Source organism: Telopea speciosissima, chromosome 8, assembly GCF_018873765.1.
Source record: "Telopea speciosissima isolate NSW1024214 ecotype Mountain lineage chromosome 8, Tspe_v1, whole genome shotgun sequence".
Classification (NCBI taxonomy): Eukaryota; Viridiplantae; Streptophyta; class Magnoliopsida; order Proteales; family Proteaceae; genus Telopea; species Telopea speciosissima.
In genome coordinates, this window is record NC_057923.1 from 64,902,800 (window position 1) to 64,922,668 (window position 19,869).

The 19,869-nt window shown below is 40.2% G+C and overlaps 1 protein-coding gene across 3 annotated transcripts in view; it reads right to left on the minus strand.

Moving 5' to 3' along the window:
- Positions 1-305: 305 nt before the first annotated feature.
- The window catches only part of LOC122671788 (probable cellulose synthase A catalytic subunit 8 [UDP-forming]), a 46,774-nt gene continuing 27,210 nt past the window's right edge, over positions 306-19,869 (minus strand). For all 3 annotated transcript variants that reach the window (XM_043869223.1, XM_043869222.1, XM_043869224.1), the window contains one exon: positions 306-1,020. In XM_043869223.1, the coding sequence (XP_043725158.1) occupies positions 445-1,020 (576 nt within the window). In that variant the 3' untranslated portion in view covers positions 306-444. The remainder of the gene's footprint in view (positions 1,021-19,869) is intronic.

The window sequence follows — 19,869 nt, forward strand, 5'->3', positions numbered from 1 at the left end:
AAAAATATTAATAAGAATTATCAAATACACACCCATGGCTTCTGCTACAATATGGGACCACACACATCTTGCATTGATCAAGCAGCATCAGTGGCCTCTAAAGCGATTCATGAAATAAACTAGTGCCCAGAAGGAATCACCAGGTAAACCTGAGATGCCAGCCGCTTATCACAAAGCTTCCTTGATTACAGTGGCGAGGCCTTGACTTGTAACAAGAATTGCACCGAGGAGGAAATGGATGCCAAAACACAAATACACATTTAATATCTCTACTGAGGTTTGGTCTTTGTTCGACATGATTCATTGATCTTGGCACTATAAACAGAACCAGTCCAACCCCAAACCCCTCTTTTTTGAGTACATTGTCAATCGAGAGTAAGGAGTGTGCACATGTTGGTGCAAAGCATACAGTAAATTATAATTTGGAAAGCCGAGAGATCAGAATCAACATTCAATGCCACAGTCCTTCACATCAGGTCCCCTGAACCTAATAGTAAAAGGATCAAGCCGGAGCCATAAAGCAGAAAACAGGGCTGCTAGAAGAAGTGACCAAACAATAACTGCCGTTGGCAACTGGCATTTGCGAACTAACAACCCCTTCAAGAATGGATGGAGATGGATAATTACCCAGAAAGCAAAGCAGAGCTTAGCAAACAGAAAGCGCCATGACCCAGAATCACCACCGACAGCTGAAGATATTCCTATGAACACAGCCCACAGATTGATGAGGATCAACGTTGTTGGCAAGATCAGAAGTGATGTCCACTTGAATATGTAAGGCTCCATAGCATTATCCAGTGTGGATGTCTTTGTTATTGAACTAGTTTTGGAGCCCACCACAACCTTAGTCAAACCCTGGAAAACAGCAAATAAATGAGAAGACACCCCAGCAATTATCCAAAACTGTTGATTTCTCCACCATTCTTCAACACTGACTCTGCTCCACCTAATCTCGAGGACTCCATTAGCCCAAATTGATATGATAAGAAGTCCAAGCCAGACACTTGCTTGAATAGAAGCCTGCAAAGCATGTAAATGCAAGAAAACAAGTCAGAGTTTCTGTGGGAAACATCCAGTTTTGAAACCATCTGTGGATTATAGAAATATGTTTTGTTCCACTTGGATCTTCCGAGAAAGATGTTGATCCATTTGAAAGGGGGGTAGGAGAGAATTCAACATGTTTTAATCAATAATTCAGTTAATTCTCATGAATTTGTGTACAAATGTATTTATCTATCCACCCTTAATTGGTTGGAGAAGAACCAGCCCACTTGGATGCCACAAGCGAGAGGAAAGGGGATTCTTCGCCATGGACCTCAGCAGTGTTAACGAGTCCTATGACTGCCAGCACCCTTAACTTCCTCAAAAGTAGGAGCGGAAGCATTGGTAGCATATCTAACTTAATTTGCATATTCAAACTAGTTCTCTCCTAACTTTTTCACTTTAGTTGAAGTTACAGCTAAACATTACAAGTCTCATCTTTCAAACTGCTGACAAGCATAATCGTCAAGTTTGCTTGGACCCATCGAGTGTATACTGCATTAGTAAACCCCTTCCAACTCATATCTGTTGCTGCCTTGTGAGCAAGGTTTAATATTTCGCGATATCTCGGTATCTCGGGCCTACCGAGATATCTGAGATACCCGAAATATCGCGAAATATGACCAAAATATTGCATTTTTTCTGCAATATTTCGGGGGTCCATCTCGAAGGGTATTTGGCCATATCTAGGCCTGAAATTTCATGGACAACCTTATTTAAGCTTAATAAACACATTTAAACCATAAATTTGCAAAAATATGAATTCAAATTGGTGTTTTGGGCTTGCACCCTTGATTGACATACGGTCGCCGACCCTAATGTATAAATAGTTAAATACACATAGAGTCATAGATTAAGCAGTTAATATTAAATAATAGTATTTAACTTCATCACATATCAAGTTAAAGCCAATGCACATTGATGAGTACCATGATTCTCATAAACTCCATAATATTCAATAACTCAAAACTCAATAGCTCAAATGCTTAAAGCCTTAAAGGTAATACACTAAGTGTCAAAATCACAAGACTCGCAAGTCACAACTCACAAGTTCATAGATCAATGAAATCACAACTTAAGTTACAAATTACAAGTGCTAAACTACTAATAGTAGTTGTTGTGCCTCCCTGGATCAATCCCACTCATGCCTCGCTGGAGTCGACATCCATTGCTCTCTGTTTGAAGGACATATGTGGACCACGGTATAGAATCAGAGAAGAAACGAGTGTAGTCATCCACAAGTGTTACGTAAATGGAATCATCAACATACTGTAGGTAACCTATCTTAGGATATAAGCTAGGGTTACCAATCGATCCAGTCCGTGAAGAAGATGATCCACTGTGATATGGTGTTGGCGCCGGCGCAAGAGGTGATGGCATTGGTTGCATGTATGGCTGGTGAGGTTGGTAGCTAGGTCTGCTAGGGTATGCAAAGATGTTATCTACAAAAGATGATCCAGTATGTCCCTGGGACTGGGACTGGTAGTCATAGTCCCCTACCCCACTAAACTGCCCATATGATGATGATCCATATCCATATCCACCGTAAGGTTGTGATGCACCATAATCCGATGCCAATGGAATGGTATGTGTGTCAAAAGATGGGGAATGCCAATGTCCAGTCGGTCCTCCCTCCCTATCACCCATACTCAAACCACCAACAGAGCTAGATAGGTTATCAATGTCCATGTGATCAGGTTGCAAATGTGTTTGTCGACCCCTACGCTTCCTGTTATATGTATGTAGGGGGCCTCTTGAGGGTGGGGGTGCGGGGCACGTGCTCCGTGGTCAGATCAAACTGTCTCTCCAGTGAATCGGAGTAGCTCTACAGGTGCCGTATCCTGGGCCTCCTGGCCTACCACATAACGCTCTCGCATGCCATCAAATTCTTCACCAGCATCACCACCACCAACATCACCACCACCAGCATTACCACCACCAGCATCACCATCACCACCACCACCATCACCATCATCATCATTTGAGGACTTAGACCAGTCTTCATCATCAGCAACATTGCCACCAGTGGGTTGGAATGGTATGGGTGAGGCTTCCCTTGCATGTATCTGACCCTCGTCAGCCATATACTCGTCCACATCAGCACCAATCTTAGAAGCTATCATGGGGTCAGGCCTACCTCCCTCCTCATCCAACACTGGCTCACCTCTATCCCTCACCCAATCCACAATAGGGTCCTCATCGTCTAAGTCAACTTGAAAGATGTCAGCTAGATCAATGGTGCCCCTTTGTCCCTCATGTCCCTCATGTCCCATGCGTATGTGTTGCAGTTTTAGCCTCAAGTTGTAGTGCACATACACCATGTCAGATAAACGTTGAGACCCCAATCTATTGCGCCTCTTGGAGTGGATGAGTGCAAAGGTACTCCAGTTCCTCTCACAACCAGATGCAGAACATGTTTGGGCAAGGACTTTAATTGCTATTCTTCTTAAGTTTTCAGCTGATTCCCCATATAACACCTACCATTCAGCTGCATTACAAGTTTACAACAAAAAAGACATGTGTCGAATGTTGTTTCAACTTTCAAATTTCAATACATATGTAATTTAAAACTTAAAAGAATTACCAGCATCACCACGTGCTCTGCCTTGTATCGCAGCCTCAGTTCCAAAACTTCCCAATGCATCCCTAAATACCTTGATCTACACCCATGTGGAAAATTAGTAAGTACTTCTTCACTACTTATTTGAAAGCATCAATAAGTTGAGTTTCCAAATGAACTCACCTCATTGTTGCAAATTGCTTGTAGTGCACCATCTGGCTCCAACTTCTTCACTACTTGTTTCACAGCATCAATAAGTTGAGTTTCCAACCCAAGCCTATTGTTATATTGATACTTAGGGTTCAAGTAGTATGCTGAAATATGACATATAGAATAGAGGTATTGTCAAATGCATAGGTAATTAGTAAATAATAATACTATGAATTAGTAAACATAAAATAAATTTACTCACCAGCCTTATGCAGTGGATGCATAAGTTGATTCTCCCAGCGAGCATTGATGATATCTAAGAAGTGTTTGCTACTGCGAGGAACCACACTATAGACACTATCTTTCATCAAGTCTATTGTAGCATATAGGACTGGCATGGTAGGGCCCTTCAGAGCGGAGTCAGCAACATGTAGAATTTTAACTACTGGCTCCAAAACTTTCACCACTTTGCTTAGTTTGGTCCAGAAGTCCTCAGATGACATCGTTGCTTGTGCTTCCCTCCCATTTGCAGTCTTGGAACCCTTCCATTCAAACCACTCCTCAGAAGCAAACATGCTTCTCAGCCCGGCCTTCTTTGTCTCAATGCTTTTGAGGGCAATGTAGTTGGTGGCAAATCTTGTGATGTCATTCCTAACCAAGTCACCCCCACATTTTTCCCTCAATAGATTGAGTGCATAGGAGTGGTTGTATACAAAGTTGATGACTTGTCTTGCACTTTCAACCACAGTCTTCACCAACTTTAACTTTCCCGTATCTTTTAGCATTAAGTCAATGCAATGGGCTGCACTGAGGAGTCGAAAAGAGCGGTACTTACTATTGTTCATCGACTTCTCACCGCCAGCTGAAGTTACTTCCATTGTCGTTACAATCTGGACAACATTCTCAATACCCACATCTTTTTCCACTACTTCCTTTAACAATCTGTAAATATATTTTGCATCTTTTATCTCTTTGGATGCATCCACAGATTTGAGGAACATTGTCCTCCCATCACAATAAACCATGAAATTGATGATGGACTTTCTTGTAGGCCCAGTCCATCCATCTGCCATTATAGTCACCCCATATGTCTCTCACATATTCCTCATCTCACTAATGTACTCATCAATCTCACTCTTTTGTTGAGGTAGATAAACATTCATTACCTCATATGGGGTGGGGCCCTTGAATCCTGGGCCAGCCTCTGCAATGATATCTATCATGGTATCATAATGGGGGCCTTGTGCAGTGTTTACTGGGATGGTATGGTATAGCATCCACTTAGCTATTGATTCTTTAACCAATCCCTTCATCCCCTTCCATGCTCCTTTAATTCTGGGTTGACTGCTTCCTTTCTTCTTATGCAATTTAGGATCAGATGTTGATGGTGGTACTGGTACTGGTACTGGTAGAGGTGTTGGGGCTACCCTCACACTTTGTGATCTTTTAAAAGGATTCAAAGTTCTAGGACCTCCAGAATTGCCAGCTCCTCCACTACCCCCTACTCTTTGTCTCTGCTGATCATCTTGAAAACTTACTCTACTCTTTGAAACAGTCCGCCTAAAATCCCTAGCCTCCTCTGCTGTTTGTATGTCATCAGGTACTGCAATGTCATCATCATCAGAGGAGTCATCATCATCATCATTGTATCGTCTTCCTCCTCCCATCGAACTCCTCACTGTATCCTCAAGTTGTTCTCTTATCCTTTGCTTGTCAGCCTTCCTCTTCTTCTTTCCCCTCAAACTATCACCAATCTCCCTGGCTACTTCAGTAGGAACCATATGACAACCTACAACATCTTTAGATCCTCCAGTCAGATGTTGTTTAAGTCTACTAGACCCACCTCCCATAAATTGCATGTGACAATAGTTATATATAGATTTTCTCTTATCCCCATCAATGGGAGCACCATGTAACCATGCAATGTCACCCCTATGCTGGCTGGCTAGTCTCTCTTGTTCCCTCTGTTCTCTTTGTTCCCTCCGCCCCCTTTGACTACTTTCCCCCACCTTTTGCTTGTCCTTCGCACGTTGTCTATCACGATCCGCCATAATTATACTTGTTTACTGCAATGTAAGTAACACAAATAATTAAAAAACTTAATGTAGATGCACTTCAATTGACACTTTTAGATTACTAATACACTTGTATAGTTATTTAATATTTTTCCCCTAACCCTTATATTTTTCACATAATTAAAACCAATTTTTTATATATAATGTTAATATAAGTATTGACCTGACACAACAAAACCAAAAATTAGTAAACATAATATACATGTAATGCATCTCAAAACATATAGAAATAACTTTCATATTTTTTCATTATTTTTTAAACTTAAAAACTCATATTTTTCCTTATTTATTTCTGTTTTTTAAATTTTATATATTTTTCTTAATTTTTAAAAATTAAAATAATTATTTAAGAGCAGAAAAATAAATCCGACACTGTGAAGCCGTAGATCGGCCATTGGTGTCTAACATATATTTAATTCATTACCATCTAAGTCATATTACCCCTAATTATTTCCTATTTTAGTTGTAGGAAAATGAATTTTTAAAACCAGGAAAAAAAAAAAAAAATACATATGGGAAAAAAATTTCGATACCGTGAGGCTGTAGATCGGCCTCCGGTGTCTAACATATATTAATATCATCAACATCCAACAACATTTGTACAAAGTATTTTAAAAAAAAATAGTTTTAGAGAAATAGAATTTACCTTAAATAATGAAAATAGGCTTGGATGATGAGCTTAGATGACCCTCCGACGTCTTCCCGGCGACAAGGAGCTTCAAGAATGCTTGGATGAGGCTTGGAAGGGAGGAAGAAGAGCAAAAAATGAGGAAGAAGAAAGAAAAATAGAGTTTCAGCAGCTCTCGGTCGAAATATCGACCAAGAGCTGCGAAATATGGTATAAAATGGCCCCTCACGTGACACTATTTGTCACTTTTCAATATCTCGCGATATATCGTGAGATCTACGATATTTCGTCGATATCTCACGATATATCGACGAAATATTGTATTTTTTGGTTTCGGATTGGTTTCGTATCTCGGACATGTCGAGATATACGAAATTTGGCGATACATCGCCGAAATTTCGCGAGATTTTAAACCATGCTTGTGAGCTTGCAGGCCAGACTGCTGTAGGGCTGGGCTCAGGTCAGGTTTTAGTTGAAATCCCAGCTCGTTCTGGTTGATATCAGATTGCAGTTCACGAAAGATGGAGGAGAGGATGAAGGGAAGGAGAATAAGAAAGGAAGAAGGAGAAAGAGAAGTTCCGGCAGGACGAGGAGAAGAGAAAAAACTTCCGATCCCTTCTCCATACTCATGGTTTAAAGTACTGGTCTGTATCGTATCGTATCAGTCGATACGTATCGGTATTGGTCAGTACTGATACAATACATATCTCTTTTTTAATAGTAGTATGTCTCGATTGGTATGGTATTGTATCGGTCAATACAGTCCGATACGATACATACTGATACTTAACATATGTGCATTAAAGGGTTCTATGAGGGTACAATAAGTATCGGTATGTATCGGCAGAAAAAGGCTCGATATAGACCGATACGGTCGATACCAACCATACATGCCGATACGACCATTAAAGACCCATGTGACTATCAGACTCAACATAGAAAGTTATTTGGTGGGGAAAAAAAGGGAAGGAACTCCCAACCAAGACTCTCAAAACTTGCCTTTAACCAATTTTTGGGGTACTCATCCACACTCAAAAACGATTCAAGAGGTGCTACAAAACTTAATTTGCATCATTTAACAAGCTGAGATCAGAAATTGAAAGAGATTTCATAGAAAAAGATATGTTTCAAAAAAACTTGATCTTTGTATTTAAATCATTATCATTAATCCTATTTTTTGCTATAAATCAATAGATTTACGTAAAGTAAAACTAAGTTAGTTGATGCTACAAACTTGATCAATTGCAAGGATTTGTACTCAAATCCATGAATTTTCACAAAAAAAAAAAAAAAAAAAAAAAAAACTCTTCATGGAAGTAGACTATTACAACATGTAAGAAACCTCATCTTTTATAAAAATTTCAATATAATGCACTTATCTTGTTATACATTGTTCTCCATTTTAGTGTTAATGCACTTATATATTGCTTATTTATATTGTTTTATGCTCAAAAAGTGTATTTTCATGTGTATATTGACCATTTCCATGCGTATTTTGTGTATCTCCAATACGATACGATAAGTCTCTTAAAATTACCCTTCCAATATGATACCCAATACCGATACTTAAACCTTGTCCATACGGTTATTAATAACTTCAGAATGGAGTTCCCAATATACCCTTACAAGGTTATTCCCCCACAAGACACTCATTAATAAGACTCCCAGTGTACCATCACAAACCTTCCACACTACCATTCCAACACTCCCCCTCAAGCTGGGGAATAGATGTCATGAATGCCCAGTTTGCCTAGAAGAATATGAAATGGTTAGAAGGAGTCATTTTGTCATTACACCTGCCAGTTGATCTTTAGTCTTTACAAATGGGGTACAGATACATCAAGAGTCAATCTTTTCCTTTATGAAGTGACAGTCAACTTCAATATGCTTTGTACAGTCGTGTTGGACTGGAAAATGAGCTATACTTATAGCAGTTTTATTATCATAGTATAGTCTCATTGGGCCATCAACCTGTAATCCAGCTCTTGCACTAATCACTTCATGCATTGGAGCTTGCAAGGTCCATGTGTCACGGCCCTAAACTAACCCTCAACATTTGATCTAGCCACAACTGACTGCTTCTTGCTTCTGCAAGTGACCAAGTTCCTAGCCACAAATGTGCAGCATCCTGATGCAGAACTTCTATCAGTCACAGACACATTCCAATCTGCATTTGTGAAGGCTTCAATCCTCAGGTGGAAATGTTTGGTGAACAACTTCCTTTTACCGTATGCGACTAGAGATACCTTAGGATACAGAACATTGCTTCTATATGTCCTGCTCTGAGAGCATGCATAAATTGGCTTCCTACACCAACTACATATGCAATGTCTGGACATGTAAGGGAAATAAATCAATTTTCCCACCACTCTTTGATACCTCCCTGCATTAATCAGTAGAATACCCTTATCTTTCCCCAACTTGTGATTCTGATCGATAGGATTGTCAGCAGGTTTACAACCCAAAGTTTGTCTCTTTCAATAAATCCAATGCATACTTTCTCTGACAGATGTGGATTCCTTTCTTAGATCTTGCAGCTTAAATTCCTAGAAAATACTTTGGGGTGCCAAGATCTTTGATCTAAAATTATTGTGCTAAGTAAGTTTGGAGTCTCTTCACCTCTTCTTGATCATTCTTATCACAAAAATGTTATCTACATAAACAGAGCCATAATTTTTCTCGTCAAGTTTGATGAACAAAGTATGATCAGCCTGTCTTTGAGTATTCATTCCTCGTTGTCTAAATCTGTCAAGCCAAGCCTTTGGCGATTGTTTTAAATAGTAGAAAACCTTCTTTAGTCGGCACACTTTATTTCAAGGTATGTAGAACTTGAAACCAGGTGGAGTGTACATACATACCTCCTCTTGTAGGTCACCATGGAGAAAGGCATTCTTCACATCAAATTGATAGAGGCCAATCTTGATTCGCTAGTAGGGATAGAAACCTCTAACTGAGTTTAGTTTTGCAACTAGAGCAAATGTCACTTGATGGTTAACTACAAACACTTTACTATATCCTTTAGTTACCAATCTAGCCTTATACCTCTCAACTATGCCATCAGAGTGATGCTTAACCTAGAACACCCAGCTGCAGCCCACTGGGTTTGGCTCTTTTAGAAGATCTACCAATTCCCAAGTATCGTTCTTCTTAAGTGCCCTCATCTCGTCACACATATCTGTCTTCCATTTGGGATTAGCCATTGCTTCAACAACATTTTGGGGAATGATGATTGAGGACAAGGCAATTAGAAAGGCACGGCCTGTAGGAAAGATAGAGTCGTAGGATACAAACTGGGCAATAGGGTTAGTGCAAGCTTTTTTGCCTTTTCTCACTTCAATTGAAATATCCAACTTAGGGAAAAGATTGGAATATTACCTGGATCAGGCTGAGGATTAGAAAAGGATTCTTGGGAGGTCTTCTTTCCATCCAAACGTATACAAGTAACTCTTTTTCCTTAGTCCATAAGGTCCTATCGTTTCCTTTTGTCTCCATCTACTACAACTCCCCTTGCCACACATTCTCCGGTAGTCCCAATCATAGTTGTCATGGCGTCTAGGTGACTCAAGGCATTGGAGGGGGCTTAGACACAAGGCGACATGCATACTAAACAATAAATTCCTAGTGATTTCAAGCAGGTGGCGATTCTTCCTTCAGCTACCTCATTTGTTAAGGAGTGTCAACAGAAACAAGCTGATGGAGAATGCCATGATCACAAAATAATTTTGGCAGTCCCTCAAACATGTATTCACCCCCCTCCAAATCAGATCGAACAATTTTAATTTTTATTTCAAACTGGGTGGATGCCATATTCATGAAAGCAGTGCAAATATCAATTTTATGTTTTAACAGAGAAACCCAAGGGGTATGAGAATCAAGGTTTAAAGTAGCCTTCCATATCCGCCGATACTAACCGATACGTATCTTATCTTTAAGGTACCGATACGATACGGTACCAATATGACACCGAAACAAAAATGGTATTAGTACATGCAATAAACCTCATCCTTTATACATAATCAATTGAATGCACTTGTCTCATTGTACTTTGTTCTCCTTTTTATACATTATATTTCTTTGTCGAATCAGCTAGATGATGTGTTTACTAAGTCTCATTTTGCTCCTAGTTTTCATTCTTGTTGTAACAAGCTGAGCATGGGTGATATATATGCTCCAGATTGAGGGGGAGTGTTAAAGTATTAGCGTAAGGGTAGTTTAGTCTTTATCCTACTTTATTTCCTAATGCTTTGCATTGTCAGTTTATGTAGAGGCATTATTGTCCTTTGAGTACTTATGATTTTATTATAAATATAACAGGAGCAGTGGCAGAATATTCTGTTCTGGCCGCAGGTTCTCTCCCTTCTTGGGATTTGCGTGCCTCTCTTCCTCTCTTCTCTTCTTCTCTCCCACATTACTCTGATCTGATTATGGGATTCTGGTTTGCTAACACATATGTATCTAGTGTATCTTGCGTCTCTCCAATACTATACGACACGTTTCTTAAAATCACCCTTCTGATACGATACATGATACCCAATACCGATACTTTAAATTTTTACGAAAATCGTTATTAAAAAAGGTAACAAAATAGGTATAGCCAAATAAAGTAGTGGGTTCAACCAAAAAAAAAAATAATAATAAAGTAGTGGGAGCAGGTCCCAAACATCAGAATGGATTAGTAGTTCTATTACCATGAGGATAATAAGTTCTACAATGTCTCGTAAACTGAACAACTCACACAACAACATATGGGTACTAGAAATACCACGAAACAAATGATGTAGCTGTTTTTCCATCACAACAAAAGATGGGAGCCCCAAACACTGATGCCATAACATGATATTGGCAACAGAGCTATTTTCATCACATCCACACACAAAAAATGGTGTCTCTCTCACACCCTTCAGATGAGTTGTAGAGTCAAGTAGACAGAGAGTCCTTTCATTTCGTGTCTATGGAGATTTGTGGAATATGGTTTATGACATTATGGTCACAAACCCCCACTTTATTTATAATGAATTAGAGAACATTCCAAAATAGGTACAAGGACAGAAATACCCCCTAGGACATAAATACCCTTGAACCCATACTACAATACTCCCCTCAAATTGGTTTTTAAAATATCAAACATGCCCAACTTGCTAACTATAAAACTAAAACTTTTACTACTAATTCCCTTAGTGAGAATATCAGCTAATTGCTCACTAGATTGAACAAAAGGGACACAGACAACTCCTTGTTCCAGCTTCTCCTTGATGAAGTAACGATCAATCTCATCATGCTTGGTGCGATCATGATGAACTGGATTATGTGCGATGCTTATTGCTGATTTGCTGTCACAATAAAGACGCATCGGCAGCGCAACATGAACAAATAAATCTCGTAGGAGTCTATTGGCTGTATTGCTAAGCTGGCGTTTTGTGCCACGGTTACTCACATTTGGAACGAGAGAAACTTCCGTCTTTTTCGCAACAAGACGAAGACTTTACAATGCATCATTAAAGATATCAAAGCCGATGTAGAGGATAGGTGTAGAACTGTAATTCCTAAGGAAAACAATCCCCTAGGAACCTCTTCCTTGTTCAAAAATGGAGAGTGCATCCAATATGGGTTGAGAGTCCTAGGGCCCCTTTGGGTTGATCTTTTTTGTCTTTCCTTTCCTTGTTCTTGGGGCTGATCTGTTTTTTTATTTTATTTTTTTTTAGTGCCTTTCTGGCCTAGTGGTTTTGGGGCCTTCTAAGTGTAGGGGTTTTGTCCCTATTTCTTAGCAGGGTTTCCTTGGAGTTGTAATTTTCTTTCTCTTTATGTAATAAATTGATATTATCTATCAAAAAGAAAAATCTCGTAGGAGTCCCTGAAGCCAAAGGAGTTCACATATACCATGGGCCATAGCCCAAAACTCTGCTTCTGCACCACAGATTGAGCAACTAAAGCTTGCTTCTTGCTCCGCCAAGTAACCAAGTTGCCTCCAACAAAGGTGCAATAACCTGAGGTGGATCTCTTGTCATCCAGACATCCCACCCACTCTTCATCGGTGAAAGCCTCAACTCGTAAGTGATTTTGAGGAGAGAAAAGAACACCTTTTCCTGGGGAAGACTTTAAATACCTCAAGATTCTATATGCTGCCTATGAGTTGAGTGAGGATCATGCATATACTGGCTAACAACACTTACAGGGAAGGGTATATATGGCCATGTGTGGGAAAGATATATCAGGCGTCCCACCAACCTTTGGTAGCTACCCTTATCTACTGCCTCTCCATCTATACTCTTTAGATGAGTGTTAGGATCTAATGGAGTATCAACAGGCTTATATCCCAGCATCCCTATGTTTGACAAAAGGTCAAGTGTATACTTCCGTTGAGATAGAAAGATACCATGAGCTGAATGGGCAACTTCGATTCCAAGAAAATATCGCAATTTTCCTAGGTCTTTAATTTCAAACTATGTCCCCATGTAGATCTTCAGTTTGCTTATCGCATCTGCATCACTCCCAATAATTACTATGTCATCCACATAGACAATCAAAACTGTAATATGTTGGCCCAAGCTCTTGGGGATTGTTTTAAACCATATAATGTCCTCTTCAAACGACACTTTTCCTTGAGTTTCTGGGACAACAAAGCTAGGAGGGATATCCTTATACACCTCTTCTTCGAGCTCCCCACGGAGAAAGGCATTTTTCACATCAAGTTGTTGGAGGTCCCATCATTGGTTAACAGCACAGGAGATAATATCCTAACAATGTTCGTCCTAGCTAGTGGGGCAAATGTTTCCTGATAGTAGATCCCATGAGTCTGAGTAAAACCTCTAGCAAACAGCCTTGTGGTGGTGGTGGCTAGAACCAAGAAGAACAGAGAAGGGGGCAGTGAAGGGTGGTGGTGCCTGGTGGAGCTTGTGGCACAAGAAATGAGAAAGAGAGAGAGAGAGACGGTAGAGAGGACCTAGGCCCTAAGGCTTCACAGGGGAACCATTAGGATTCGGATCCCGATGTGGATCCCTGCTCTAATACCATGTGGAGATTTGTGAAATATGGCTTATGACATTATGGTCACAGCCCCAATTTATTTATAATGAATTAGAGAACATTCCATAATAGGTACAAGGACAAAAATACCCTAGGACATAAATAACCCTTGAACCCATATTACAACAATGTCCAATGCTAATAACCCTCCTCATCACCAGATCTTGAAATAAGCTATATGAAGGAAAGGAGGTAACATTATTGTTCAAGGATTTTGTAAGATGGATAACCGAGAGAAGGTTAGGAGCAAAATTTGGAATATGAAGTATAGAATCAAGAGGCATAGTAGATGTGACATGCATACTACCTTTATCAGCGATGGAAGAAAGAGACCCACTAACTATTCTAGCCTTATCTCTACCTCAACTGACAGAGTATGAAAAAAATGAGACACACAAGTCATATGGTTGGTAGCACCTGAGTTAATGATCCATGAGGACGAAGAAGCAGTAGTTGCATGGAAAGCAGCTGATGAGGAACTAGGTGAGTCAAATGAAGACACAGTAGTAAGTCAAGGACCGCCCAATAGAACCATAACTCTACAAAAGCTTCTGACGCAAACCAGGGTTGAAGTAATCCTTATTGGGTTGCTTGTGGACCCACCCAAGCAAAGGGGCACTCAAATTCAAAGTTGAAGGCAAATCTGTAAATAGTGTGAATCGTGAAAGGTCTGGTAGAAGAACCAGCTGATTCAGATGAAGGAAAGAGAAGAAGAAACGAAGATGAGAGAGATAGATAGGATTTTGATGTAAATGCACAAATACATTTTTAGAGATGTAACAAATGATACATGTTTATAGTATGAGATGGTTGATGTCAGCATTAACAGATGTTTATGGAAATGTTTGCAGTTATTCCACTGTGATGTTTTGATGTCTCTGAGATTACCTGATAGATATTATAGTTTCCGCACATAGAATGTTACAGAAATGAAAGACCAATTGTTACTTGAGGGCCTGCACCCATATCTTTAACCTCGATTTGAGTGCACAATAGGTTTGATGATATCCCAAGAGGAGGAGAAGAATCCCATACTAAATCCATGGGATCTGTTAGCTTTGAGAGAGAGGACAACAAAGAGAATTTCCTCGTCAAAGAGGATAGCTTGGAGGGAGGGGAAGAGAGAGGAAGGGATTGATTTATTAAGAAGGACATCAAGGATAGCGGAGGGGGAAGGTAGAGGGGTTAAATATGGATCTGAAGAAGTTGATTGACTCCGATTTAATGTCCTTAATAGAGGAGACGGAGAGCCATCACTTGACAAGAGATAAGTGATGGAGTTTCTGTTTGTCCAAACCTTAAGGGATGTGTAAAAGTAAGCAGAGATGGAATCACCGAGTTCCAACCACTTGATTCTAGATTTTTGGCGAAAGAAACTCTCCTCTTGGGCCACTAAAGAGCTCCAGGGAGACAAATTTCTCCTCAGAAGCTAGAGGGGCATTGTGACTGACAAAATGGAAACGCAACTGGATGTCAATGAGTTTAGCTCGCCAGTAGGAAACAACAATGGAAATATTTCTAAAGAAGAAGGAATTCTAAGCTTTGAGAGCACATTTGACATTGCAGAGCTTCCTGGAGAAGGATATGGGTGGAGGGGCACGCTTGGACTAGCTTATCCCAAGCCTCTCTTACAGTAGAGAAGAAATCAGGATGAGAGGACCACATATAAAAAATTTGAAGGTTTTGGGCCAATGGAGGTGTAAGTCTATACAAGGATAGAAATGGGGCTATTACCGGATATACCATGGACATCTAAAGTGGCAAGGATGAGGGAAAAATGGACAGAAAATCTTCATTTTCAAGAAATCTGTCAAGCTTACAAGCAATCCTGGAGTCATTGCTTCACTTATTATGCTAAGTAAATTTGAGACCAAGACCATTGTTAGAGTTTATATTGTAAAGGGTACTTTGCACACAATCTTGTTATAAGCCATGTTAAGTTGTAATTTTGTCTTGTGCTCTTTTTTCCTTTTACCTCCGTAGGGAGTTATGTGTAATTACAAGAATATATTAAATGAAAGAAATAGATGAGTGGAGAATACACTCCCTCACAATCAATTTCTCCCACCTCTCTTTCTTCTTTCTCTCTTCTTCTTCCTCCTTTGTTTCTCCTTCTTTGCTGTTAAACCCAGTTCCTTTACTAGAATCAATCCTCATCTAGTTTCTAATTTGGTATCAGAGCTGGTTTGAGAGTCAACCAAGCTCAGTTGTTCTCTTCACCTCTCTTTGGAACCCTGGAAAGGTAGAGGGTTCCAATAGAGGCCATACTATGTAAAGTATTTCACATAGAATACTCATTGGAGTTCTAATCTTCAAACCAATGCTTAATGGAAGGAGTTGAAAGGCTGTAGAAGTAGACTGAAGCCCTAGAGGGTAAAAACAAAGTTACCGCCAGCCTTTTCCCTCTCGGTTCTGTTTCTACCTCACTTCTGCTTGGTTTGCAATGAAACCACACCCATTTGGATTGCCCAAGGGTCCTTTTTAAGCCCCCAAGAGCTCGGTGGGTAAGGAGGGATGGTTAGAAAGCATAGTTCTCCTCTATGCTGCTGCATAGTTACCGCCAGATGTCTTTTTTCCTCTCTGTTTGAAGTTTTTTTGTCTGTTATGTGTTGCATGGCTGCTGTGAATTGAAGGGTTACACTATTTAAGTGTCTTTGGTTGTTATGGAATGAAGTTGTGATGCAAGAAGTGTTGGAAGTGTATTTAAGGCTGTCATCATCAAGAAATTTTTGTTTGCATGCTTGCTGGTGTTATATTTGGTTGTTGGTTTGCTTCCTTTCTCTAGGTGAAGCATATTTCCTACTTGTTCAAGATATTTCAATGATTTGTTAAGTGTTTTCACATAATGTTTGGGCCTGGTTCTGAGGTCAGTGGGTCTAGTGAAGCTTCAACAGGTGGTCTAGGTAGTCTTCATCCTAGCATAACCCCATTTGATAACCCCAATACCCAAATTTCTATTGTTAAGTTGGACAACACCAATTATTTAGATTGGTCTCACTCTGTGAAGTTATCATTGAGAAGCAGGGGGAAATTGGGGTACATTACCAATTCTATCAAGGCACCTACATCAATTGATCCAGCATATCCGGAGTGGGAGACTGAGAACTCCATTGTCATGACCTGGCTGATTTTCTCCATGAAACTTGAGATAGGTCAGAGATTTATGAGAAAGGAGACTGCAAAGAAAATTTGGGATAGTGTCTCTTAAGACTTTTGACCAAGTAGGTGACTCAACAAAAGTCTATCAGATTCTTCAAAAGGTCATCAATATTTAAACAAGGTGACCGAAGCATTTCTGAGTATTATAACACTGTCATTGGTCTTTGGGAGGAATATGACCATTATAGAGACCTCCATTTGTCCAACTCTGAGGATGAAGCAAAGGTGTATAGAACAGTTGAGAAAGAGCGTGTCCTTATTTTACAAGGTGGGCTTAATCCCGAATTTGAGCCAATCCGACTACAGATCTTAGGGCGGTCACCTCTTCCATCCTTAGATGAAGTATGCAGTTACTTACAGAGTCAGGAGACTAGGAGAGTATCCATGGACATTGTACCAGTCCCAAAGAGATCTGCTCTTACATTTAGCTCTCACAAAGATTGACGAGGGGGGGAGAGGCCAAGGGCCACCCCGTGGAGATAACAGAAACAGATTTAAATGTGATCATTGTGGGAAGCTGGGGCACACCAAAGAGAGATGATGGGTCCTTCATGGTCAATCTCCTGGTATGCGTGGTGGACCCACTGGTACTCATGGTGGTAAGAGAGGGGGTGCTAGAGCCCACACTGTTACAGTCAAGCCTGAGTCATCTAGACTACAGGTTGACCCTGATTCCCTTTCCAAAGAAGATATTGCAGTCCTTCGCAGGATGATGTCTCGATTGAGCCACTCTTCTACTACTCCTACAGAGTCAGATTCTTCAGCCTCAGCATTGCAAGCCTCTACTTCCGTACCCTCCACAGCTCCTTCTTGGGTCATTGACTCTAGTGCTATCGATCACATGACTGGTATGTCTTAGTGCTATGATTCCTACTCTATTTGCTCTGGTAGGGATAAAGTTAGGGTTGTCGATGGTTCCCTCTCTTCCATTTCTGGTAAGGGTAATGTTAGTCACTTCCTCTATTTCTCTTGATTTTGTTCTTCATGTCCCTGATTTTGCTACTAACCTTTTTTTTTTTTGTGAATAAAAAAATTCATTACCAAAGAGATAGAACTACAGCAGCCCCCTTAGGGAGTGAAAGAGGAAAACAAAAAAAGTACAACCAAAGCCTCAAACAGGGGAGGCTTGGAAGGAGATAGAGGAGAGACCCCAGGAGACAACAATAAATCTGTTCCTTGGAGTGTCAATACAAAAAGAGGGAGCAGCCAAAGAGAGTCTAGCTTTGATTTCGAAGGAAATGGAGTCCCAAATCTGCTAATGAGACCAAGATTTGAAGGTCCATTTCCTAATGTTATGCTCCATCCAGATATGATTGATGACTGCACAAAAAGCCAACTTGCCAACTGTGTTGCATATAGAAGATCCAGCAAAAGTCATATCAACCCAAAGCCACTCTCTGTTGAAGGGAAGAAGTCTTCAACTTCTAAGCCAACATTTAGCTAAAACACCTTTCCAAATGACCGAGGAGAAAGGGCAAACAAAGAAAAGATGCTCAGTATCTTTCACATTGTTCTAGCAAAGGCAACACGAAGGGCAGACAGCAATGCGGAGGTGGCGGAGAAAAGACTGCGTTGGAAGGTAGTTGGAGAGAGCTCTCCAGGTTGTGAAGCAATGACGAAGGATGTGATGCTTGAACTAAAGAAGATTCCTCCAGGATCTGTTAGTCATCTAACAGATTTATTACAAGTCCTTAAATTGTTGTGTCACATTCTTTCCTTGCTATTGTCTCTTTCAAGATTTGGTGAAGAAGAGGGTTATTGGCAGTAGAGGTGAGGAGAGAGGGCTCTATCTACTTGAGCCTCAGATACCTACTGGTCAGTCTTATGTTTGTGGTCGGAGTGACTGTAGTACTATGGATTCTGTGATGCTATGGCATCAATGTTTGGGTCATCCATCTTTTGTTGTTATGTGAAAACAATTACCGCATTTGTTTCCTTTTTTTTCTTCTTCTCATGTTTTTTAGTGTGAACCATGTAGTTTTGCTAAACATTGTCACTCATCTTATCCTTATCATGGTAATAGAACCACTGTTCCTTTCAATATTGTTCATTCTGATGTTTGGGAAACTGCTCCCACCACTTCTTTGTTTGGTTATCGCTACTTTCTTTCTTTTGTTAATGACTATTCCCGGTCCATCTGGACTTTTTTTATGAAACAAAAGAGTGATGTTTATGGAGCTTTCAAAAAATTTTATCAGTTGATTTGTACTCAGTTTGGTACTCGCATTCAAATAGTTCATTCTGATAAAGGGGGTTAGTACATGTACGGAGGGCTCCAACAGTTTTTTACTGACAATGGAATTATTCACCAAGTTGATTGTGTTGACACTCCTCAACAAAATGGGGTGACTGAGAGAAAAAACCGCCATTTGTTAGAGGTCACTAGGAGCCTCCTCTTTGGTATGCATGTTTCTAATACCTTTTGGTCTGATGCTCTTTTTGTTGCTGAGTTCCTAATCAATCGGATGCCAACTTAGCTCCTTGGCTCCAAATCCCCTTTGGAAACCCTTTCACCTCAAGCTTATACTTTTTCCCTTCCTCCCAAAGTGTTTGGGTGTGTCTGCTATGTGCATGTCAATAAATCAGCTCGGACAAAGCTTGACCCCAAAGCAGTTAAATGTATTTTCCTTGGCTATTTAGCTTCTACTAAAGGGTATAAATGCTACAACCATTCCTCACGAAGGTGGCTTCGCTCTAAGGACGTCACCTTCTTTAAGTCTATTCCTTTCTTTTCTCATTAGCATCCTCTTCAGGGGGAGAACAATAGAAGTGAACAGGCCACTGATGTAATTCCTTTTCTGTCTCCTTTACCAACCTCAACCTCCTCATTTCTACTTGACATTGGAAAATACAAAGCAGTGGATGTTGTTGATGTTGATACTCATTCAGGTGTTGATGCTAGCAATGCAAATGAGTTAGCTAGCAAAGAAAAGGAGCTGGATATGTACAAAAAAGGTGAATGTTTGAAGGGAAAGGGAAAGAAGACCTACCAAGAGTCCTCTTTGGATCCACATCCTGAGCATCTCCCTCCTCAGTCAGATAATACTTCCTCTCCTTCCTCTGAGTTAGATCTCCCCATTGTTATTCGGACAGGGAAAAGAACTTGTACTAATCCCATAGCCATGTTTGAATCCTTTAATGCTTTTTCTCCTACTCTTCCATTCCAAAAAATGTCACAAAGGCTATGTCTAACCCGAAGTGGAAGGAGGCCATGTCTGAGGAAATAATGGCTC